The sequence below is a fragment of the Corvus cornix genome, chromosome 2 (assembly GCF_000738735.6).
Source record: "Corvus cornix cornix isolate S_Up_H32 chromosome 2, ASM73873v5, whole genome shotgun sequence".
Lineage (NCBI taxonomy): Eukaryota > Metazoa > Chordata > Aves > Passeriformes > Corvidae > Corvus > Corvus cornix.
The window spans coordinates 103185128-103205118 of NC_046333.1; the positions used below are offsets into that span (position 1 = coordinate 103185128).

The 19991-nt window shown below is 40.3% G+C and overlaps 1 protein-coding gene across 7 annotated transcripts in view; it reads right to left on the minus strand.

Annotated features, from left to right (window-relative positions):
* The window catches only part of ARHGAP28 (Rho GTPase activating protein 28), a 77210-nt gene that overhangs the window by 32539 nt on the left and 24680 nt on the right, over positions 1–19991 (minus strand). For 3 of the 7 annotated variants that reach the window (XM_019284028.3, XM_019284023.3, XM_010396318.4), the window contains exon 2: positions 2946–3145. In XM_019284028.3, the coding sequence (XP_019139573.1) occupies positions 2946–3145 (200 nt within the window). Of the gene's footprint in view, positions 1–2945; positions 3146–6330; positions 8461–18920; positions 19156–19991 lie in introns of those variants that run through there. The other 4 variants (XM_019284027.3, XM_019284025.3, XM_019284026.3 and 1 more) reach the window with 4 other exon arrangements.

Consider the following 19991-nt stretch of genomic DNA (forward strand, 5'->3'; position numbering starts at 1 on the left):
AAAATAGCTGCTTCTAAACCCCCTGCTCTGTGTTAGCCAGGGGTGTGACCAGCCCTGTATCCCATTAAATAGCTTGTCTCTGCTCTTATCCTTTCTGTATCCACAGACAGGATGACAGACTGTTCCTTTTCCTTCTCTGTAAGCTTTGAACCAGTGGTTCTCCTGCTATTTTCACTCGTTTCTAAGAAGGTCTCTTCTCTTGTGTGCCACTCTTGGAGCCACATCTGTCCATGTTTCAGCTTTTAAATTATATTAATTTTGGCTTTTGTCCTGACATATTCTTTCCAAGAATTGAGTCTGTAATCAAACTTGCTATGAAAAACAGCAGAGCAGACATGAAATTCTGCCTGCTTACTAATCACCCTGTGACTTGTTTTCTCTGGCTTTTGCCCTTTTCCTGTTCCAACCACTCACAACAATAGACTAACATAGCAACAGCAATCAGAGGAGTAAAACTACTAAAGACAAGAAATTTATGCATTAAAAACCCCTCAAAATTTTATGACACATTGGTATTAAATTATGGTTAACCCCCACCCCCCCCTTGTTATTTTACAAAGCATTATTTTTATAGTGTTAGCTACTTATACAGCTGGGTCTTGATTCTGTATTTGATTCTGCTCCACCAGAAGACAAACAGATAATTGAGAGGGTAATTGAGAGTTTGCTAGGAAAGAGGCTTGTCTTGCTTTGAATTTCAGATATAACCTGAAATAGCTCACACATATAACCTTACAGCCTTCAAGCCTTGTAACAAAAATTGTAAAGCAATTCTGCACAGCATGGGCATCTTAAATACCCCATGATTTTCTCCTCCCCAACATTTTCATCCCTTGTGTCACTTGTTATGATCTTGTGTTCTTTTTTGACTGTATTTGCTAACATCAACAGAGTAAGTGTGTTGTTGTCTGTCCCTTGCACATGATGTCTGGCAAATCACACTGAAGTTTTGACAGTTGTGCCTGCCTGCCTTCTATCACACTTTGGCCTCCTTCTTAAGGATCTTCACCTCTTCCTCTCAAAGACATCTCAAAAGGGTGATGAATATTTGCTTTTATTTTGCCCTGAGGGTTTCCACATTGATTTTTAGTGCTTTCATCGTCAGCACGGAGTATTATCCTATTAGGGCCTTAATAGAACTCAATATTATTTCCAAGATTTATAATCCCAGACTGAATATATTCCTGATGTTAATAACTAGGACAAACACTGCCTGATTGTGTGTGGGTGTATGCAATACATATATATATGTTTAAGACAACAATATGAAGGTAAATGAAGTGTGGAGATATATTGCATTTTGACTTGCAGTCTCATTTTTAATTCAGGACAGAGGGGAAAAAATCAATGCGATGAGTTGTAATCAGACAAAGGGTAACATGGGACTGCAGCAGAGTTTGGGCTGTTGAGAGGATTTAGTTCAGCAGTGATGAAGCTGATGGAAAAGTTTCTGGAAAATTAGATGTTGAGTTGCCTTGTCCTACTGAGTTACCCAGCTTGGCAGCTCACAGATTTGTGTCATTCCCCTGACTGCGCAGACAAGTCAGGGACACCTGTTAGTTCATCCTGACAATTGCATGGAGGAGGCACTGAGAGGTTCACAATCTCCTCCTGGAGTCTCCAAGCTAAAGAGTATGATCAGACAGGAATTTTCCCAATTAGGAACAGAGGAGTGCAGTTTGGATTTAAGCTGGCCGACCATAATCTTCATGGCAGACCAAGATTTCTGGTGAACTGATCTTCCCCCTTTGCTTCCAGGAGAGCCCAGCTGGAAATGAGTGAATGGGAGGTGTTTCCCATGGAAACAGTACATGGCTGGAGCTAGATACCTCTGTGTGGGTTACTCACCATGACTGGTTGCATATTTGATTGCTTAATAAAGTAGTACATTTCCCCCCTCTACACCATTCTTCCTGGTAGCAGAATTAATGACATCCCATTGCAGGTCAAGGTAAAAATATGCATCATCACTCATGTTAATAATTGTGTGGAAGGAACACACCATCGTTTCAAAATCTATCCCTAGATCAGCAGTTACCAGACTAGTGGCAAGGAGCCACAGAAGGGTTGCAGCAGTTATCAGAGGGTGACAACCTCAGAAGAAATTTGGTTTCATTGTATACACCTGGTGTTTTGTGTTACACAATATAATGCATTTGTGAGTGGGGTCCTAACTGGAAAAAAAATGGGACCTGCTGTTCTAGATGTTATCAGATCATGATAACACAAAGCTGCATTGCAACAAGCTAGCACACACTATTGCACGCTTTTCCAAATACAGTACCTGACAAGAGAGGGGAAAACATGAAGGTGACAGAATGAGGTAGTAATACCTTCAGGATACATTGTATAAGTGATGAAAGGATTTGGTCAAGTGGGGAGTCTGAACTAGGTAGGCCTCCATGCATTCAGACTTATCTCTAAACCCTCCTTGAATGGTATCTTAATTGGGCAATCTCAGAGAAACAGGCAGATATCAAATTCCTGGTAGCACTAAATGACATCTAACCAAAAACTGCTTCAGGACTTTAATAATTTCTGAATCATATCCTACAAAAAGCCAGAAAATTTAAAATTCCAGCATACTAAATGAACATTTTGCTACTTTAAATATTTTAATTTGGTCTATTTAATGCTGGAAATTTAGTTTTCATTGAGTGCCTTTCTTCTCTGAATTACACCGTATCTGTCCTCCCGAAGCATAAATAAAGTCAATGCAAAGAATCTTACTTCAGAAGTTAATTACTGGCTCCAGTGTATAAACCAGACTGAATTATTATTTCTTGCCAGTCATTGACTGTGATGTTCAGAAGTGGAGCTACAATGATCATAGACTCAGCCTAGCACTTTTGCTTGGACTGTGACAACGAGGAAGGAGATCAGGGCATGACTCTTTAGAGAGGAGGCAAAGCCAAGATATGAGGAAGAAGTGTTTGTGTGCTCACCATCAGCAGGTTTAAACTCCAAGAGCATTGCTTCTTCAGATCCATCTTCTCTGCTCTCCTTGATGCTCTCTACTTCACACCAGAAGTCCTCCATGGAAGTGCTGTCCATGGAAGCCTGTGAATTGGAGCGACTGAATGCAGGAGGTGCTGACTCGTTGGAAAGCATCCGGTTAATTCTTCTACAACGAGAGAGAGACTTTCTGAAAAGAGAGAGTGATACAAATAAAATTATCTTTCTAACTATTAATCTACTATTATCTTATTCTAAAATTATCTGTGCTAACTTGTGCCATGCAAATGGAGCAGGCAACCAGGGTTTGACCTGTGACTGTACCAGGAAGTAGGGAACAAGGTTTTAGAGGCCAAATACATAGTTCTGGTAATTGTCACGGTCTCTGTTGCTCATAACAATTATAGATGGATATGTATTTTGCATCTAATTTATCTCTTTAATGTCCTTCAGTATTTCCCACTCTAGAGGGAACTCAGGAAATGCAATTTTTATTTCTAATACTGATATCCATCTAATGAGACACTGAAAAACTATTTTCATTTCTTTGTGCCTCAGTTTCTCTTTCTATCCCTTCCTGTTTTCCTTACTGGCTGAAATGCTTCAGTGAAAACTTCTCTGGGGAAAGACAATGAGACTTGAGAACACTGAAATATTTTACAAACTCATCTTCACTCCAAAAAAGAATTAAAAACCTGAAATATTTTAATTTGGAAGAGTAATTACCTTTTATTTTAAAACACTTAAAAAAGATTTGGGTTTTTTTTCTTAAATTAAGTTAAAATAAAATAATTTTAAACAAAATTTGACTTTGAATTAAAATAGTATATTCTAGGTCAGACAGAAGGTTGTGATCACAGGTTCAAAAAATTATGATTCACTATAAATCTAGTTTCAAGTTAAGATTCAATACAGTGATTGAATTAAAACAACGTTTGTTCATTACTCTTTTGTTCTTGTCTTTTCCCTACTGTAAGTACTTGCAGCTGAAGACAGTTATACAAATTCATTCAAAATCTCATATGACACCCACCATGAAAATCGTCTGACTCTGCTCTTTTGCATTATTATGGCTGCAATACTGTAAACAGCTTTTGTACGAGTAATTACAGTAGATATAGTAATCAGTAGTAATAACCACAACAATATTTGTACAAAGGAGTTAGGAGGTAATACAATTTTGGCACAGAGCTAGACCACAGGAATTAATGGAAAATTCTGACATAAGGTCTTCTGAACCTTCACTTATCTGAATTAATTCAAACGCAGTTCACCTTTCTCTTCCTTTTCTGTATGGCATTATCCTGCCAACACGCCTTTGTTTCAAACCACAGGCATCACTTTTACTCCACTAAAAAAAACGTATTTCCTTTTCAGTGTTTCCCTCCTTATCAAAGTTTTCTTAATGGATGTATAAACAATGTATTATTTAATAAAGCTGATTGAGCATGCTTCTCCCTCATTGCACTGCTGCCTCTGCTTTGTCCTTCCTCATCAGTGAAGGGCTGGCTGCTTCCCTGGGGCTTGTAGAGCTTCCTCACTTTATCTAGGTGGTTCCTTCTGGGCTAGGTCTGAGCCCCAGGCTGGGGAGCTGTGGTGGAAATGACAGAGCACAACAAGTCCAGCTTTGGACATAATCAAGCTTTATAAAGGGAAAAGCTCAGGCCTTTTCCTCTTTTTGAACGCTAATAGGTGTAATATGGATAATTCATCTGCCGAACCAGCCCCTGTGCTCTTGGAAGCAAAGCTGGGAAGCAAAGCTTTCTGATGGGTGACAACATTGCAGCAGGAGAGAACATGCTATGGGGCGGTGGAGACACGTTCTCTGGGAAGAGAAGTGCTGTCTTCAGAGTTTCTCTCCTTTTCTCCCCTCATAAACAGATTGTTTGCTTTAAAACACAGTGCTGAAACTGTTATTGTTTTAATTAGAAAAAGCCACAGTCACCAAATGAGAGAGGAATTTGTGACACAAGTGTGGTTAAAGCTATTTGAGTGCTTCGGTCGTAGCTCTCCCTCTGGGGAGTTGTGAGTTTGAGTTGGCTTTTGTTCCCAAAGCCTCACGTGACTGGGGTACCAGATAAATTATAATCATTGGAATTATGCATCTGGACATGTCAGCCTCTGGGGGCTTTTTATGGATTTCCCTTTCTTTTATGGATTCACCTATGTATCTTCCCCACATTAGCAAGTAAGAAAAAACCAAATATCACTTAAATATGATGAGTTGATACTGTACCATGCATCCCCGAGCAGAGGTTTTAACCAGCAGAAGCAGAACCCCTGAGAAGCAGCCAGAAAACCCCATCTCTTCAGCTGGGAGCTAGGTGGGATGGGGAAACAGTGCCCACCAACCAATTGCTTGTTGCTGTAAAAACCTGAGCTCTTTCATTTAAAAGGTGATCATGAACACAAATAAGGAAAAAGGCAAAACTTCCTGGTACTCTAATGGTGTTTGGGGCCCCTGTTCACTGGACATTGTGCAAGCAGAGGAGATGCCAAGGCCTGCTGTTTGTCCTCCTGCCACAGCTTGTCCCTCACCAGCCTCCTCTTCAGCTCAGGGCCTGAGACCCCCACACTGCTGCTCACTGAGAAACTCATGTCCCTGCTTAACATAAACCTTTGTGAAAAGTAAGTCCCTACATGTGCTATATAGCACAGCCCAGAGCTCCCGAGCCAGCAATTGCAGGAAGGAATGCTCTCACCAGTCTGGAATCAAACACGAGCTGGGACGAGAAGAGGGCATCCCTCATAGCATCACTGGCTCCCATCATTTAGTCATGGTCAGGGAATTTAAACATTTCTTGCCCTTCCAGTGTGAATCTTGACCATGACCTCTGTGCTCTTCAGGTGCCACACCACACTGATCCTTGGGCTTCAGCTCCATCAGCACTTCAGCTGGCTCGGACCAAGGCTTTTTATTTCACCATATTAGGAAAAAAGAGGCTTGGTGGGTTGCTGCTTTTCTCCCCACAGTGAGTGTGCTTATTTTGTAATATTACCATACCAAAAAGCTAAATGCAAAATAGAACACGTAGCACGGCAACAACTGCTGTGGCAACCAGCTTTGCCAAATATGTCTAAGGTTCCTGGGTAATTAATGTGCATTTACAACAATATTAAAAGTGTGGAGCTTATTTGGAAAATCAGCTAACAAAGTCTCCTGAGAACTTCATATTTGAGGCTTGTTATCTCAACCTGGATTAAACCAAGCTGTGTAAAATTACTATAACAAGAAAGGTTAGGCGGAGGTGCTTTATCCTTGTTGGTAAACATCTGCTTCCAGGTCTGGGACAAACCTTCTCCAATTATTCTGAGCCTGCCTATTAAAAGCTCATGTGTTTGAAAGACTTCCAGCTGCCGTTTTGACCCATATACCTGTGGCTTTTGTCCTGGAGGAAGTGGTCTTGTCTTTATGTGATAATGGCAGTTGTCTCCCATTTCCTCCAGCCAAACCTGCTCAAAACAGTTTCAGGAAAAAAAAAATCCTACTGAGGAAGCAAAACATATTTTTCACTGCTTTTAATTAATTCTTGAAGGGCACTGTAAGAGCACTGACTTAGCAATCTGCCTGCCTGTCTCAGAAATAGCTCAAGAAGCCCAGGTTGCCTGTTACCTGGGAACTCTTGCAAAAGAAAACCTCTGTTCCTGACACATTTTTTCACCCTCAAGCTGTCCTTTTTTTTTGGTCTTTTTTTCTCAGTGTCTGAAGAAAAGTTTAGAATAAGAAAAAGTTTTCGCTAAGCTGATTTTGTTGTTCCTACAGAAAAGTTGTAAACCAATCCTGTTAGGTAAGCAGCGATCACAAAGTTCATGCTCAGTTTCTTTTGTTCCCTCACATACATGGGCAGTGGTGAGCTAATCTGAAATGGTGATTAAATTAAACACAGGAGGGATCTCAGATCCTGGCTTCCTTGATGGAAAAAGTTGGGAGAGGAGTATGAACCTAAAAGCACTGAGCAAAAATTATAGCAACTCCATGGGATGAGCTGAAATGCTTTCCAGGGTGGAATAAAATAAAAAAAGCCACATAAAATATTGAAAAAGGGAAGAAAAAGAAGGGAAAAGTATGTAAGAACTAATGTTATCAAAGAACTCCTCTATTACTGGATATTCACAGGAGAAAGAGTTAAAAAGTGCCAGGAAGGAGAAATATGATAATATCATTTAGAAAGCTTTCTGTGGAAAGATTATTGCAGGGAAGGAGGGTATTTCCATGGGGCACTAGAAAGCTGATTCAGCTGTGTGTGACTGTGGTTTTGGCCTGGTGTATGTTTATAATGCTGATGAAATGCAACAGCTAAACAGGCCTCCTGACCCTATATTTTATCTTCCACATGTGCTGCAGTAGTGTGTTGTTCAGGATCTGATACCACCTATTGATTTCAGGATAGCCAGGACCAATCCAATAAGCTATTCTTATCCCATCCTCAAAGTAAAGGTTTGTAAAACCACACAAAGAGCTGGCTCAGTGACACTTAATGATTGCTCACAGGCTCAGTAATGATAAAGCCAGGCTTGTATTTTGAGTTTAATTAAGTAATGGATGGTAAAGAATCCATAAAACAAATGGGAGCAATAAAGCCATCTTGCAGTTAAAAAAAGCACTTAATTGTTGTTTACACAAAGGGACAGGACATCTTATTCTTGTGGGTTGTTATCCTTTATTTCATTCGGTGGGTCCTGAACCTGCTTCACCACAATTAGTCACGTTTATAGGAATGGGGAAGGTGAAGGAAGCAAATTGTCCTCGTCATTGTAGGACGAAGATCCACCTTTTCACATTGCAATCATTCTATCAGTATAACCACTTGCTCGGCTCCTCCCAAATGTAAAAAGGGGGATGGTAGCTTGCACTGAAAGGGAAACAACATTTATCCTTTCCTTATTAAGAGCTAATCTAAATTGTTAGCAATCAGTCACGTACCGTTATTTCTCTTTCTTCTAAATAAAATGTATACAAATTCCAGGCAAAGGAAGAGTCCAGCAATGGGAAATAGTATTTTTGTGCACAGTTCACTCTTTACCCAAATCTCTCATCTTCTGGTTCCTTCCTGGTGACCTTGCTCCTGCACTGTTTGTGGTCTGCTTATTTCCTTCTCCCCATGCTTCATGGCTTCTGATCACAGAGAAGGGTGTATATATCAAACAATATCCCCCCAACTCCATCTACACACTTCTGGTTCTGATTATCTTGCAGATGTTAGGCAAGTTGTAGACAGTGGATGCGAAATCTTCCTTTTCCTCTCTGTAGCATCTAGCATAACAAATACTTAAACTCTCATGCTCACTGGTGCTGTCACCCTGCCCCCCTTTGTAACAGAGTATTTGAGTGAGAGGCAGAGGAGGGTTTTATTTCATTATTAACTTTCTCGTCCTGTGGCTCAGCAGAAGTGAAAAAACATGTGAATCTCATTGCTCTTTGTTAACAAAAATGGGTTTGAAAATAAGCTGTTACCTTGCCATATCAGTTAGATTTCAAAACACAGGAATTCTCTATTTTGCCTGTCTTTGTATTCTACAAAAGATTCTTCAAAATATATTTCTGTCAACTTTAATTTTACTCCAGATTCTGCACCTGGGGTGGGTCAACCCTCGACATATGCACAGATTGATGAACAAGATGCTGGAGAGCAGCATTGCAAAAAAGGGACCGGGGTGTCCTGTTGATGGCAAGCTGAGCATGAGCCAGCAGTGTCGTGGCAGCCAGGAGCGCCAACGCTGTCCTGGGGGCATCAGGCACAGCATCACCAGCCAGGCAAGGGAGGGGATTGTCCTGCTCTGCTCTGCACTGGGGCAGCCTCACCTTGAGTGCTGGGGGCACTTTTGGGCACCGCAATATAAGAAAGACATTGAGCTATTAGAGAGCATATGGAGGAGGTCCTCAAAGACGGTGAAGGGTCTAGAGGGAAAGCTGTGTGAGAAGCAACTGAGATCACTTGGATTTTTTGGCCTGGAGGAGACTGAAGGGAGACCTCACAGCAGTCAACAGCTTCCTCATGAGGGGAAGAGGAGGGGCAGGCACTGATCTCTTCCCTCTGGTGAACAGCAGTGGTGCATGAGGGAATGGCATGAAGCTGCGTCAGGCAAGGTTTGGGTTGGATATCAGGTAAAGGTTTTTTCACCCGGAGGGTGGTTGGGCACTGGAACAGGCTCCCCACAGAAGCGGTCACAGCACCAAGCCTGTCTGAGTTCAAGAAGAGTTTGGACAATGCCCTCAGGCACATGGTGTGACTCTTGGGGCTGTCATGTGCAGGGCCAGGAGCTGGACTTTAATGATCGTTGTGGTCCCTTCCAACTCAGGATGTTCTATGCTTCTATGATTTTTTGGACCAAAAAGGGTTGTCTAAAGAATCTTAAGATTTAAAGACTTAAAAGAGAAAATATTTGTAAGATTTACAGGAATTAAAAGTTTCATTTATTTAATTATACTTTGTCTGCAATTCATCAAGGTACTAACAGACGTTAGAAGATTGAGTTGCAGAGTTTGCAGGTCAGTGTTACCTGCCAACATTTAAAAATGAGTTTCACCTTGGGTTCTTCAACTGTCTTATGCAACTTCTTTGTAAGTGGCAGGGAAGTCCCCCGCTGTAACAAAGGTCACATTGTGGCCACTCTTCAGCCGAGCATGGAGATTGCAGAAGAATCTCTCTCTGTTTGTGGGTTTCAGTGTGAGGGCTCTCACAATCAAACCCTTTGAGCTAGGGCAGTTCAGGGAATATACGCTCTAGGTATTGCCTGCTGGCAACAGTGACCTTTGGGGACATAACCCAGACCTCTCCTCCACACTGGCAATCACATCACTTCAGCATTGGCCCAATGCAACAGAGACAGTGCACTGCATGGCTGCAATGTGTCTGTCAAAATCTGAAAGGGACTCTATTTCATCTTCTTTCTCCTTACAAAGCTATAGCTACAGGGCAGAAGGGGTTCCCAAATGATTAACACTAACAAGAGTATGTTCTGTTAACCATTTTTTTTTCAAGTGAATTGTAAAGAACTCTTTTCATATATATTAAGAGGAAGCAGCATAAGCCAGTTTTCAATGTTGAAGACTAAAGAACGCAAACAGATTGTGGCAGAATATGTTACATGTAATTATCAGTGGGTATGGACAAGATAAGAAACATCTGGACATGCCTACAGGAGGCAAAAGCTGGTCATGAGCAGCTGGTTCAAATATCTTAAACATTTCCAACACATATTTATTGTTAGAAGTGACAAATTCTTTTGTTGTGTTGATGCTCGCTTAAGACCAATTTCTTTTATATGAAAAACAAACCCATGTATCCAGGGCAGGACATAGTTTTCCAGGAGGAAACATAGGCACATAGGCCATGTACTGTGAGCTTACAAAATCCTGTGCTTCCAGAAAAAGGTTAGCTCTATTGTGCCTTTACAGTACAAATGACTTGTGTCTGAGCATGGAACACACTGGATGTCACACTTCATCAGTTAGAGCTGACGAAAGGCTCCACAAGCATCAGGCTTACTGTGCATGCACTGTACAACTTAGCCACTCCTGTTGAGTAGATGCCTCCATAAATTCCATCTGGCACTCACCCAGAGAGATCCTAGTTAGCTGAGCACCCCAAAATCCAAGGCAAACCCTTCAGATTCCACCTGGACTGAATCGGAAAAGACGTTGTGTGGCAGTCCTGGGTTTACTACTATAACATTACCAGTCCTTGGCATGAATCACTCAGTGAAGGCACACAAATAGCATGAGGCAGAAACGTTTTGTTCTGCAGTTTAGGGCAAGAAGCAACCCGGTGTCTTATCCAAAGTAGCAAGCAAAGATGGTTTAGAGTAACATGAAAGAAAAGGATAGCAGGAAGCACAAATACTTTCGATTCTGTCTAAACACTGGTACTGCACAAAGTGCATGCACTCAGTCGCTTCTCAGAGAGTGTAGCAGTGAGGAAGATCTCACAAAGGGCAGTGGAAAAGCTGTCATTCTCTTTTGCTTCCCACTGCTCTGGCAGTGTCACTTCTAGGGTAACTAACAGCCCTGTAAACACTCCCTGGGTGCAGCATGGTCTCATGTCAGCTGGAGTACCTCAGGCCACTGTGCATCCATGTGCACGCAACTACAAATACCAAGGAGCTAGAAGGAGGAGGAGATTAATGTGCAGACTAATCCAGAATGTTTTTTTCACAATAAAATTGATAAGCCTCTGCCAGTAACTCACATTAAGCCAGATTTATTATTTGTAACACAACAGGATACAGTTAAAACTCCAGGAAATGCACAGGTTCAAGAGCTCCAATGGGGCTTAAATCATTGACCAAGCAAAGAAGAAAACCAAGTAAAATGCATGGGGGATATAAACTTGACAATGTTAGAGGAGTTCTGGCTCTAGAACCACAAATTAGAGTTTTTAGAGAAAAATAAATATTAAAATACTCAGCAGACACAATGAAGCACTGAAACATAAGGGGGCAAGCTTTCTACAGCTTTCAATACATCTTCTAACATTGCCTGCATTTATGATGAAAACAAGAAAGAATACACATTTTTATTTTTGTATCACTCTAAAGGAGCTTTCCTTTCGACCAGCATGATTATTATCATTAAGAAACTCACAGTATTTGCAGGACTTTCTGAAACACTTCAAAAGACAAAGTCAGTCATTTTGGTTGAATTAAGGTAATAGCCTAAAGAACTGGACCATACTGTCTATTGGAAGGCATCTAATGAAACTACATACATTGCAAGTGTAAGCACTTTAAGGTCCTGATATAAGCAATGGAGGGAGGCAAATACATCTAGAGAGTGAACATGTAAACTAAACAGGAGCTTGAAGCCATGCAATATGTCTTTGAAGTTTTCTTTGTGCTTAGTCTTAAGTGAAGTCCAGCTGTTACTTTCTTCCTTCCTACAATTAATGAATGCTTTTAAGTAAATGTCACCACTCCACCCGTTACACTTTTTTCAAAGGCTTCAGGACCTAAGCAAACAAGCATTACTTGACTTATTGGTTTTTCCTTTAGATGTTTTTAATGTATATTGAAGGCTATGGCTGAGCTACAAAATATGAATAAGTAAACTCGAATGTATTCATTTACATTTTCGTCATGAATGGTATTCATGACAAAATGTTTTGAACATTGTGCTTAATAGTATTCACAGTACTGGACTGAAGTAATGTAAAACAACACACTGAACTTTTAAAGCTAAGCAAAACACGACCTTTAAAGTTATTTTATTGAAAAAATTGCATATTCACTGAAGATACTCTTCAGTCTTTTGACAAGAGTGATGAACAACTTCACATTGTCATGAAAATCCTGGATCAGATTCTCAGACTGCAATAAACTGTTACAACCCCACTGGCTTAATTTATCCCTTATGTTTAAATTCAGAACATCATTCTTTGTGGTACTGCTAAGGGTGAAGTTATTACAAATCACAAAACTTCATGAGCAAATGTACACCATTTAAATTTTTCTTGGCAGTTCTGGGTTGGCTGTCTGGCAATTCCAGACTCTCAGCTTGTATTTTTCTGTGCTGTTTTGTACTTTGTGCTACATTGAATCAGTCAGAAGGAACAAAAAATTTGCTGGAAAATTCTGTAGCCAAATAAAAATCAAGATGTGAACTTAATTCTATTTTTTGCCACTCAAGTACATTGGTAAAGATTGTATGAGTTACTTTGGAAAGTGTCCCACACTTGCTGAATAGTATGTTCTTTTGTTAGTGAGACTGCTTAGAAAGCAGTGTAGATAAAGAATGGGCAATGAATAAAGAAATGGAGAATATCTCAAAGCACTGGGTTTCTATTTTTACCTGAAGAAAAATGGTTATACATCAGCTGGAAACTGATAGAAAGTACACCAACATGGAAACTCTTGTCAATGTCCTGAACAGTCTGGGACTTTATTGTTGATGACTTCAGGCAATTTGAGGCCTCATCTCTAATTCTGTCTCCCTTTCCATCCCTCTGTCTGCAGATGTCCCTGAGCCCTGCTTCTTTCCCTTCCTTTTCCATTTTCCAGAAATCAAGTGCCTCTGAGCTGGGTGAGAGATTTGTGTGGAGGTGTAGCAAGCAGAGAAGTTGAGAAGGGCTCTTTGTGCAGGGAGGGGGTGACACCAATGCAGCACGGGGGGACCAAACACACAAGGCATGGGATGGGCATTGCAGCTGGTGGATGTATTCCCACATGATCCTCCAACAGCATTTGACTGCTGTATTTCCTTATCAGCAGAAGTCACACACCAGCCCCTCTTTCCACTCAGTTCCAAATATTTGTAAAAAGTACAGTCAAAGCAATGAGGACATTTTACATTCTACAAAAAGTAATGACTAAAAAATCCCAAACAGCCAGGCAATATTAACAGAAGTAAATCCTCTTGACTCTGCTGAACCAATAGAAGTTTTGCCGATGTGGTGCACATTTCACCTTCAAGCTTTAAGAAGAAAACTGTATCAGAATAGGCTTTCGACCTACATTTTTGTGGGGAACAATGAAAAATGTATTTCTTGCTAACTCACTCATCTTCTTTTGGTGAAAATTTTAGGCTGTTTCACTCACTTTAAAATTAAAATTAAATTGCAGTATATTATTGATAACCTTTCCTATTCAGGACATCAGTCATTATACAAACATAACTATGTAAACATAAAGCTGAATTTAAATCAAAAGCTGGTAGAAGACTCCTATTGGAGATTGGTCTAGAGAGTTTTCATTTAAAATGTAGATATAAAACTGTGCTGGCAAGAACCTTCTGAGTTGCCAGATGAGTCTAGTAGCATTAGCAGTACTACGAAAAGTCATGGTGAGATGATGGCAAATGTCATCATAAGAAATGACAGAAAAGAGCTGAAAATGAAGACCAGAGGCTAAAATTTGGTGGAGACAAACACAACAGACAGGGAACACCAAACAGGTCATCACAGACCTCTAAAGAGCAGAAATTCCCAGTTTAAGAGGAAACAATGGACCACAAAATCAAATTTGGTTTGTTATTTTCTCAGGTTTTCAATGAATGAAGGAGGAATGAAGAAGTCAAGAGTAAAAAAACAGAGCATTTTCTTATACTTTGGCTATACAGTTCCAATCAGTGGGGTATAAAAGGTTTTCTGTGATCTTAAAGTAATTTCTAGGCTTTTGGTAAAGAGATGGAAAGAACATCTTCATGACAATTTTCAAGGCCACACCCTAGATCTTAAGTGGTAGTTTTCTAATTGTGTCCAAATGTTTGTACTATGTGCGTGTGAAAAACATGACCTTTCTACGTAAGCAGTCAAATGAATTAGTGATGCTTCCAAACCACGAGGACTCCAGTGAGAGCTGGAAATGTTAGACTAAGACACACTTCTTCACAATACCCATAAAAAAGGCAAATACCAGAACAAGAAAAATCACCTTCTAAATGGGAAAACTAGTACATAATGCACAGCAGCTTTCTGGTTTCCTTCAACAACCATTTTGTTCTCCTGCTTATATGATTTTTGAGGTTTGTCTCAAATATTTCATCCATGAGGACTCTGAGGAAAGCTGTAGCATGCCAGCTATTTCAAAGTTAGGTTTTCAAATATACTGCAGCTCCTGAAGCTCTTAGAGCTACAAAGGCCATTAATATTTACAAAATACAGTGCCTCTCTCTTTAGTACCTCAGTGATGTGAGTAATTCTGAATCCGACAAGCAGCCCTGTTAAAGTCAGCCAAATGACTCCTGTGCATAGAGCTTGACTTTGTTAACTTTTTAAATATTGATGCTGGGGGAATAAGATGTAGCTCCTGGAATTCTCTGAGGAAAAAGAGCTCTTGTTGGGAGGAAGACTTCAAGACTCAGAAGACATTAGAGGGATGGTATTATCTTAGCTTGAAGCATCTTAACATAGGCACAAAATGCCTGGTCACGTTCTCCTGGGAAATAGAAACCTTAGATGGCCCAGAAGTGCACTAGAAATTTCCTCAGCACCTTTTGTAGACATCATGTATTACAAGAAGAGACCACTCTTGGTTATTTTGACATTTACTGTTTTGTACTGGCTTGTTGTAAGCTCTTTGGGGTTTGCACCAGGTTGTGCTGGGACAATGGAAAGAAGACTTTGGAGAATTGCCTCTTTAAGCTGTGTTGAGTACTTTCCAGCCTGTCACAGCCCGGAGTCTGAACCCAGATACCAAATTATCATGCAGTAGATAACAGCAGAATTTGCTAATTATCAAAACACCCCAACCACTCCCTGTAGCACCTAATTAATTATATAGGCAAGAGCTAATTCATCATATCACAACTCCAAAGGCATCAAATAAAAATTATGGAGGTAGGTGAAATGAGATCTCCAAAATAACACAGATGTTTTGTTACAGAAGAGGGTTAAAAATACAAGCGCTAGTTCGTGATTTAAAGCTATGGTACACCATGAGTGAAACGACTGCTTCTGTAAGTCTTACAGAGCTTGGCTGAAGTTTCTTTCTGAGCTTTGCAAGCCTGTACATATTCTTGGCTAGATAACCACTAAAAAGTAATTAATATTGCTATGCAAACATAGTAAATCATGTCTGGAAGCTCACATGCTCATGTCAGAAGAGTACAACTAAGCTGTTTTTGTGCCCTCTGTCATTGTGGGTTCATGCTCCTCTTCCCGCACCTGCCTAGATAAGAGCCATGATCCACGATAGGAGGTGAAGATTCATCAGGCATTCATCCTTCTTTTAATGATTGTGTTAGATCTTTCACTGTGCAGGCACTTTATGAATGTTGTGAAACTGTAATGCTATTCTTCCCATGAGGACACCAAATTACTTATCCATGCTTTTGATATAATGCATCGTGGCTGAACTGCTGCAGCTCTCTCTCTCTCTGGATGATTTCCAATCAAGGGCTATATTTACGTCAGTTACAATTGATTCAAAATGCTTCCACAGGATCTTGAACAGGCTAACACATCTTTGTGAGTTTAATCCAAACCAGATGATATATGGCTTTATAGTAAAACAGGGAATAATCATGCTCGCACCTCTAGTTCTTTGTTTTGAGTTGGTAGCCCAGGTTAATATTCAGCCACTGCTTGGACCAGCATATTTTTTGGACTTTCAGGTGACTACAGATTATGCTTCCAAAAAGGGAGTAAGGCAGGCAGTCACCTAACTCCTATTTTCAGGAAAGACTGAAGGATTCCACAGCACAAACCCTATGGACTTACAGGGAGAGTAAATGCTCCTGCTGTCAAAGTCAGTTTTGACTTAGGCATTTAAGTCACAGAAGAACTTTTGAAAATTTGCCTTCAACTTTATTATATATCATTACACTCTTAGTCCCTGGAGTTCTTTTTCTGTGGGCATTAATCTTGCCCAGTTTTCTGGGACTTTGACTACCTGAATTCCTTATCTTTTAAATTTGGCTTTGATTAACACAGTGGTTATTTATTCTTTTGCTTGGCAGGAGTTTCTGCAAGACTGCCATAAAGTCAGCCTGTTTGTTTTGTATTCTACTGTTAATCCCTTTTTCCTTTATGACATACATTCACAGTATCCTAAGGGGAAGATTACTATACATTTATACGGATTCGTACTCACATATAAATAAATGTATGCATACACAACAAAGATGGCAGCAAAGGGAGGGAACATTTAGTAATCTCCTAAAAGCCATTGTGAGAAAGTCTAGATAACACATGAAATGGAATGTTTTATACAACGTGAAGCAGGGGATCAACATTAATCAGTTGCTAAATGAAAGCATAATTCAAGATAAGAAATGGAACAGAGTTTCTTCAAAGAAGTTGGAATCATTTGGGTGGGAGAAAGTTCTGTCAAATTAAGAGACTGTTATATCATTATGATAACTTACACACTGCTCACCACCTAAGGTTTTCCAAAATAATGCATTTGAGGAGACTTTCTAGTAAGAATTAATTAAAAGAGTTGAAGAAAATACAATATTGCTTTGAGTTGCTAGGTTAATTTTCATCAGAATTTGATCACCATCTTAAAATCTCAACAGTGGAGAATTTGTAGCTATCTAGAAACATCTACATTTCTGTGCCTCACAGAGACTTTCTGAATTAGGAATCACTTTGCAAATTTCCTGGAAAGCCCTGTCTTAAAAAGCCCTACCATCTAAGAGTGAGCTGCCTTTTCATGGCATATACACGATCACCTTCACTGGGAACAAACAGGAGAAAACCCAGTGATGGGAGATCCTTCAGATTTCTTCCATTCATATGAAAAATGAGTCACAAAATCAGAAAAATTAGCTTGGACAATCATTTATGCTAGTAAACTCTATCTCCCATCCTGACAGAACACCACTGAGACTTGTAGTGACACTGTATTTACTGAAGAAACTCTATCGGTGCTAGGAGTATAATCCTCCAGCAGAAATTTCTCAATAATCCCACTGATTTGATTTTCTTTTCCAAACAAATCAACCAACAATCTAGGGAGCAAAAGTCGAATCTCCAGAGATATTAGCTGCCTGGATTTCCTTTCAGCGAGACTTTGTATTTGACAAGGGAAGAAGAAAATAGTTGCTCTTTCATCGTAATCAAAATCAATTAAAATCAATTATGTACTTATCATTTTGACCATGATCATCATTTTATGCTGTTCTGCAGCATCTGATGCCATTTCAGACTTCCCTTTGATCCCCAGTATAGGCCTCATGCTGCCCCTACAGAGGGAATAACAGGGTAAGAAATCCTTGAAAAGCTTTCCCCAAGGCAAGGAGTATTATTTCTGCTGATGGTCATGACCTCGGCTCATGATATTTTGCTGCAGGGGGACTTTGGAACCAGAAAGGTTGCGCTGGCCATGTCAGTATGTGCAAACCGTCACAGAGCAAGAACAGCTAAAAGAAACTCCTCAAGCACTCCTGATGTTTACTCTGGAGGTGCTGAGCTGTAAGTCTCATGCCAGCCAGCCAGTGGGAGAGAAATCCCCTGGAATCCTTGTGCAACAGATGAAAGAGCCTGTTTGTGAGTGTTGGGTTGATGGTCTATTGTTTTCATTTAGACTACATAAATAAGCTTCCAGTTTCCTTTAAACTATGTGGACAAGTCCTAGTTTCCAGCTCCCTTGAATTTCTCCAGTTTTCATCACGAGGTAAACAGTTTTAGCTGCTCTTCCCCACCGGTCTCCTGCCACACTGGATTTTTACCTGGTTATCAGTGACAAGCAAACTGAAAGTAGCCATTAGAAAGAGACTGCACTATCTGCAAATCCTTGCCTGCCAAGTGTACAGGACCAAGCCAGATCTGAGCACAATTTGAAAAATGAAGATTGGGGTAACATATTTGTGAATGTAGAAGCCCTTTAGCTCATTTAGCTGTGTAATCTCTATAAATGCATCACTTACATTGTCAGACCTGGCTTTCCTCCCATGGAACAAGTCAGAAGTTTCTTTTTTGTTATAGCTAGGTTTGTATAAAGCTCTTATTGAGCAAGTTAGAGTCTGGCCATGACACTGAGCTGAAATCCACGTAATTGATATAAACATCTATATGACATCAGAAGGCAAAAGTTGAAAAAGGCAAATTTCTGACCTCAAATCAAATGAGAGCAAAAATAGGAAAATTTGTGAACAATTCAATTTGAAATGAAGATTCTTCTCCCTCTGGAATATTATTCCAGTGGAACACATTTTTAAACGGAGAAAAATAAAATATTATAACAGAATGTAACTTTCCAGATGCACACCTTATTAATAAAACCTTGAAAGTGTTTATGTTAATAGATTCTTGAGGCACATTTTAATACAGCTTGAGTTAATCAAACCATGCATATGCCCCTCCTGAAGTTGCTTACACTTGCATTGTGTCCAGTTGTTTTTCTACAGTGGATCTTTTTTTTTTTGTCCCCCCTTTCCTGCCTGGTAAAGCTGGAAAATTCCACTAGTGATAACTCTGACAGATCGCTCCCCCTCCTGTCACTCCTTGTTTAAGAAAACAAGAGGGAGAGAACGTGGTCTGAAAGGCTGAGAAACTACCGATTTAGTAAATTCTACAAAGTCTTACCTCAGAGCAGAATAGAGCCTTGGTGTTATCCTTAAAGGAGCAGAGCAGAGTCTTTCCTAAACCCAACTTCTTCATGCTCCTAGTGGCAGTGAGTCCCTCCTCAGCCTATAATCACCGAGTTGCATATTCTGGGAGCTATCTGACAGCCTGTGACAGGATATTCTGCCTCTAGTCACACAAGGGCTGCGAGAACAAAGAGTGGTGGAGCTTCTGGCCCTTCTGGGAAACAGACTGACACTGCTCCATCACTATTTAAAGAGCAGATGCCTTCAGGATAAATCCTCTTAGTATGTTTTCCTGTTTGTGTCAGAACTTAAACCTTTTATCCGTTTCCTAAGAGGAGAAATAAAAAAGTAATCAGCACTAAGCCGCTCTGTAGCTCAGGAGAGTCCCTGTGGGGTGGCTCAGAAAAAGACAGAGCTGGCCTATGTGTCCTTCTGAAGGGATATGAGACACTGCCATTAGCATAACGCAGAAACTCATACATGGCCAGATGCAAACTGATGAGGCACTCTTTCTGCTCCACCCAGAGGAGAAGCACAGTGTGCAAAGCTAGAGAGGAAGGAGAAGGGAGCCGGAGTACAGCTGTTAAGAAATCAGATATTTATGGGGAAGCCTTTCTTGCTTTCCTTACAGTGGGATGCTCAGTGGGGGGTCTAGATGAATACTGAAAAAAGCATTCACCAGATTTATATGAATAGTGGCCCAGAATTGGGTTATGGCCACAAGATCAGTGAAGTCTTGAGATGCAGTGATAGTTTTGAGCTGCAGCTGGGGGATGAGGAAACACGCTGTGCAAAATATTCCCTGCCACAGGCAGTTAATCCTGTCAAAGGAGCCCTAAGAAATAACTCTTGAGTTGGTCAAACTTTACTCCCTCCACCAAGCCTTTGTTTATGCATTGAAATGCTTAAACGGGTCTGTCAAATTTACAGCATTCCTGTCATCATTCCTCCAGCCTGAAATACAGGAGGAAAAGCTAACTTGCTGGTTATAAGCTTTTTAATATCCTACACTTCCTCCAAAGACATGGCTAAAACCCTACAGCAGAATAAAGGAAAAAGAAACCCT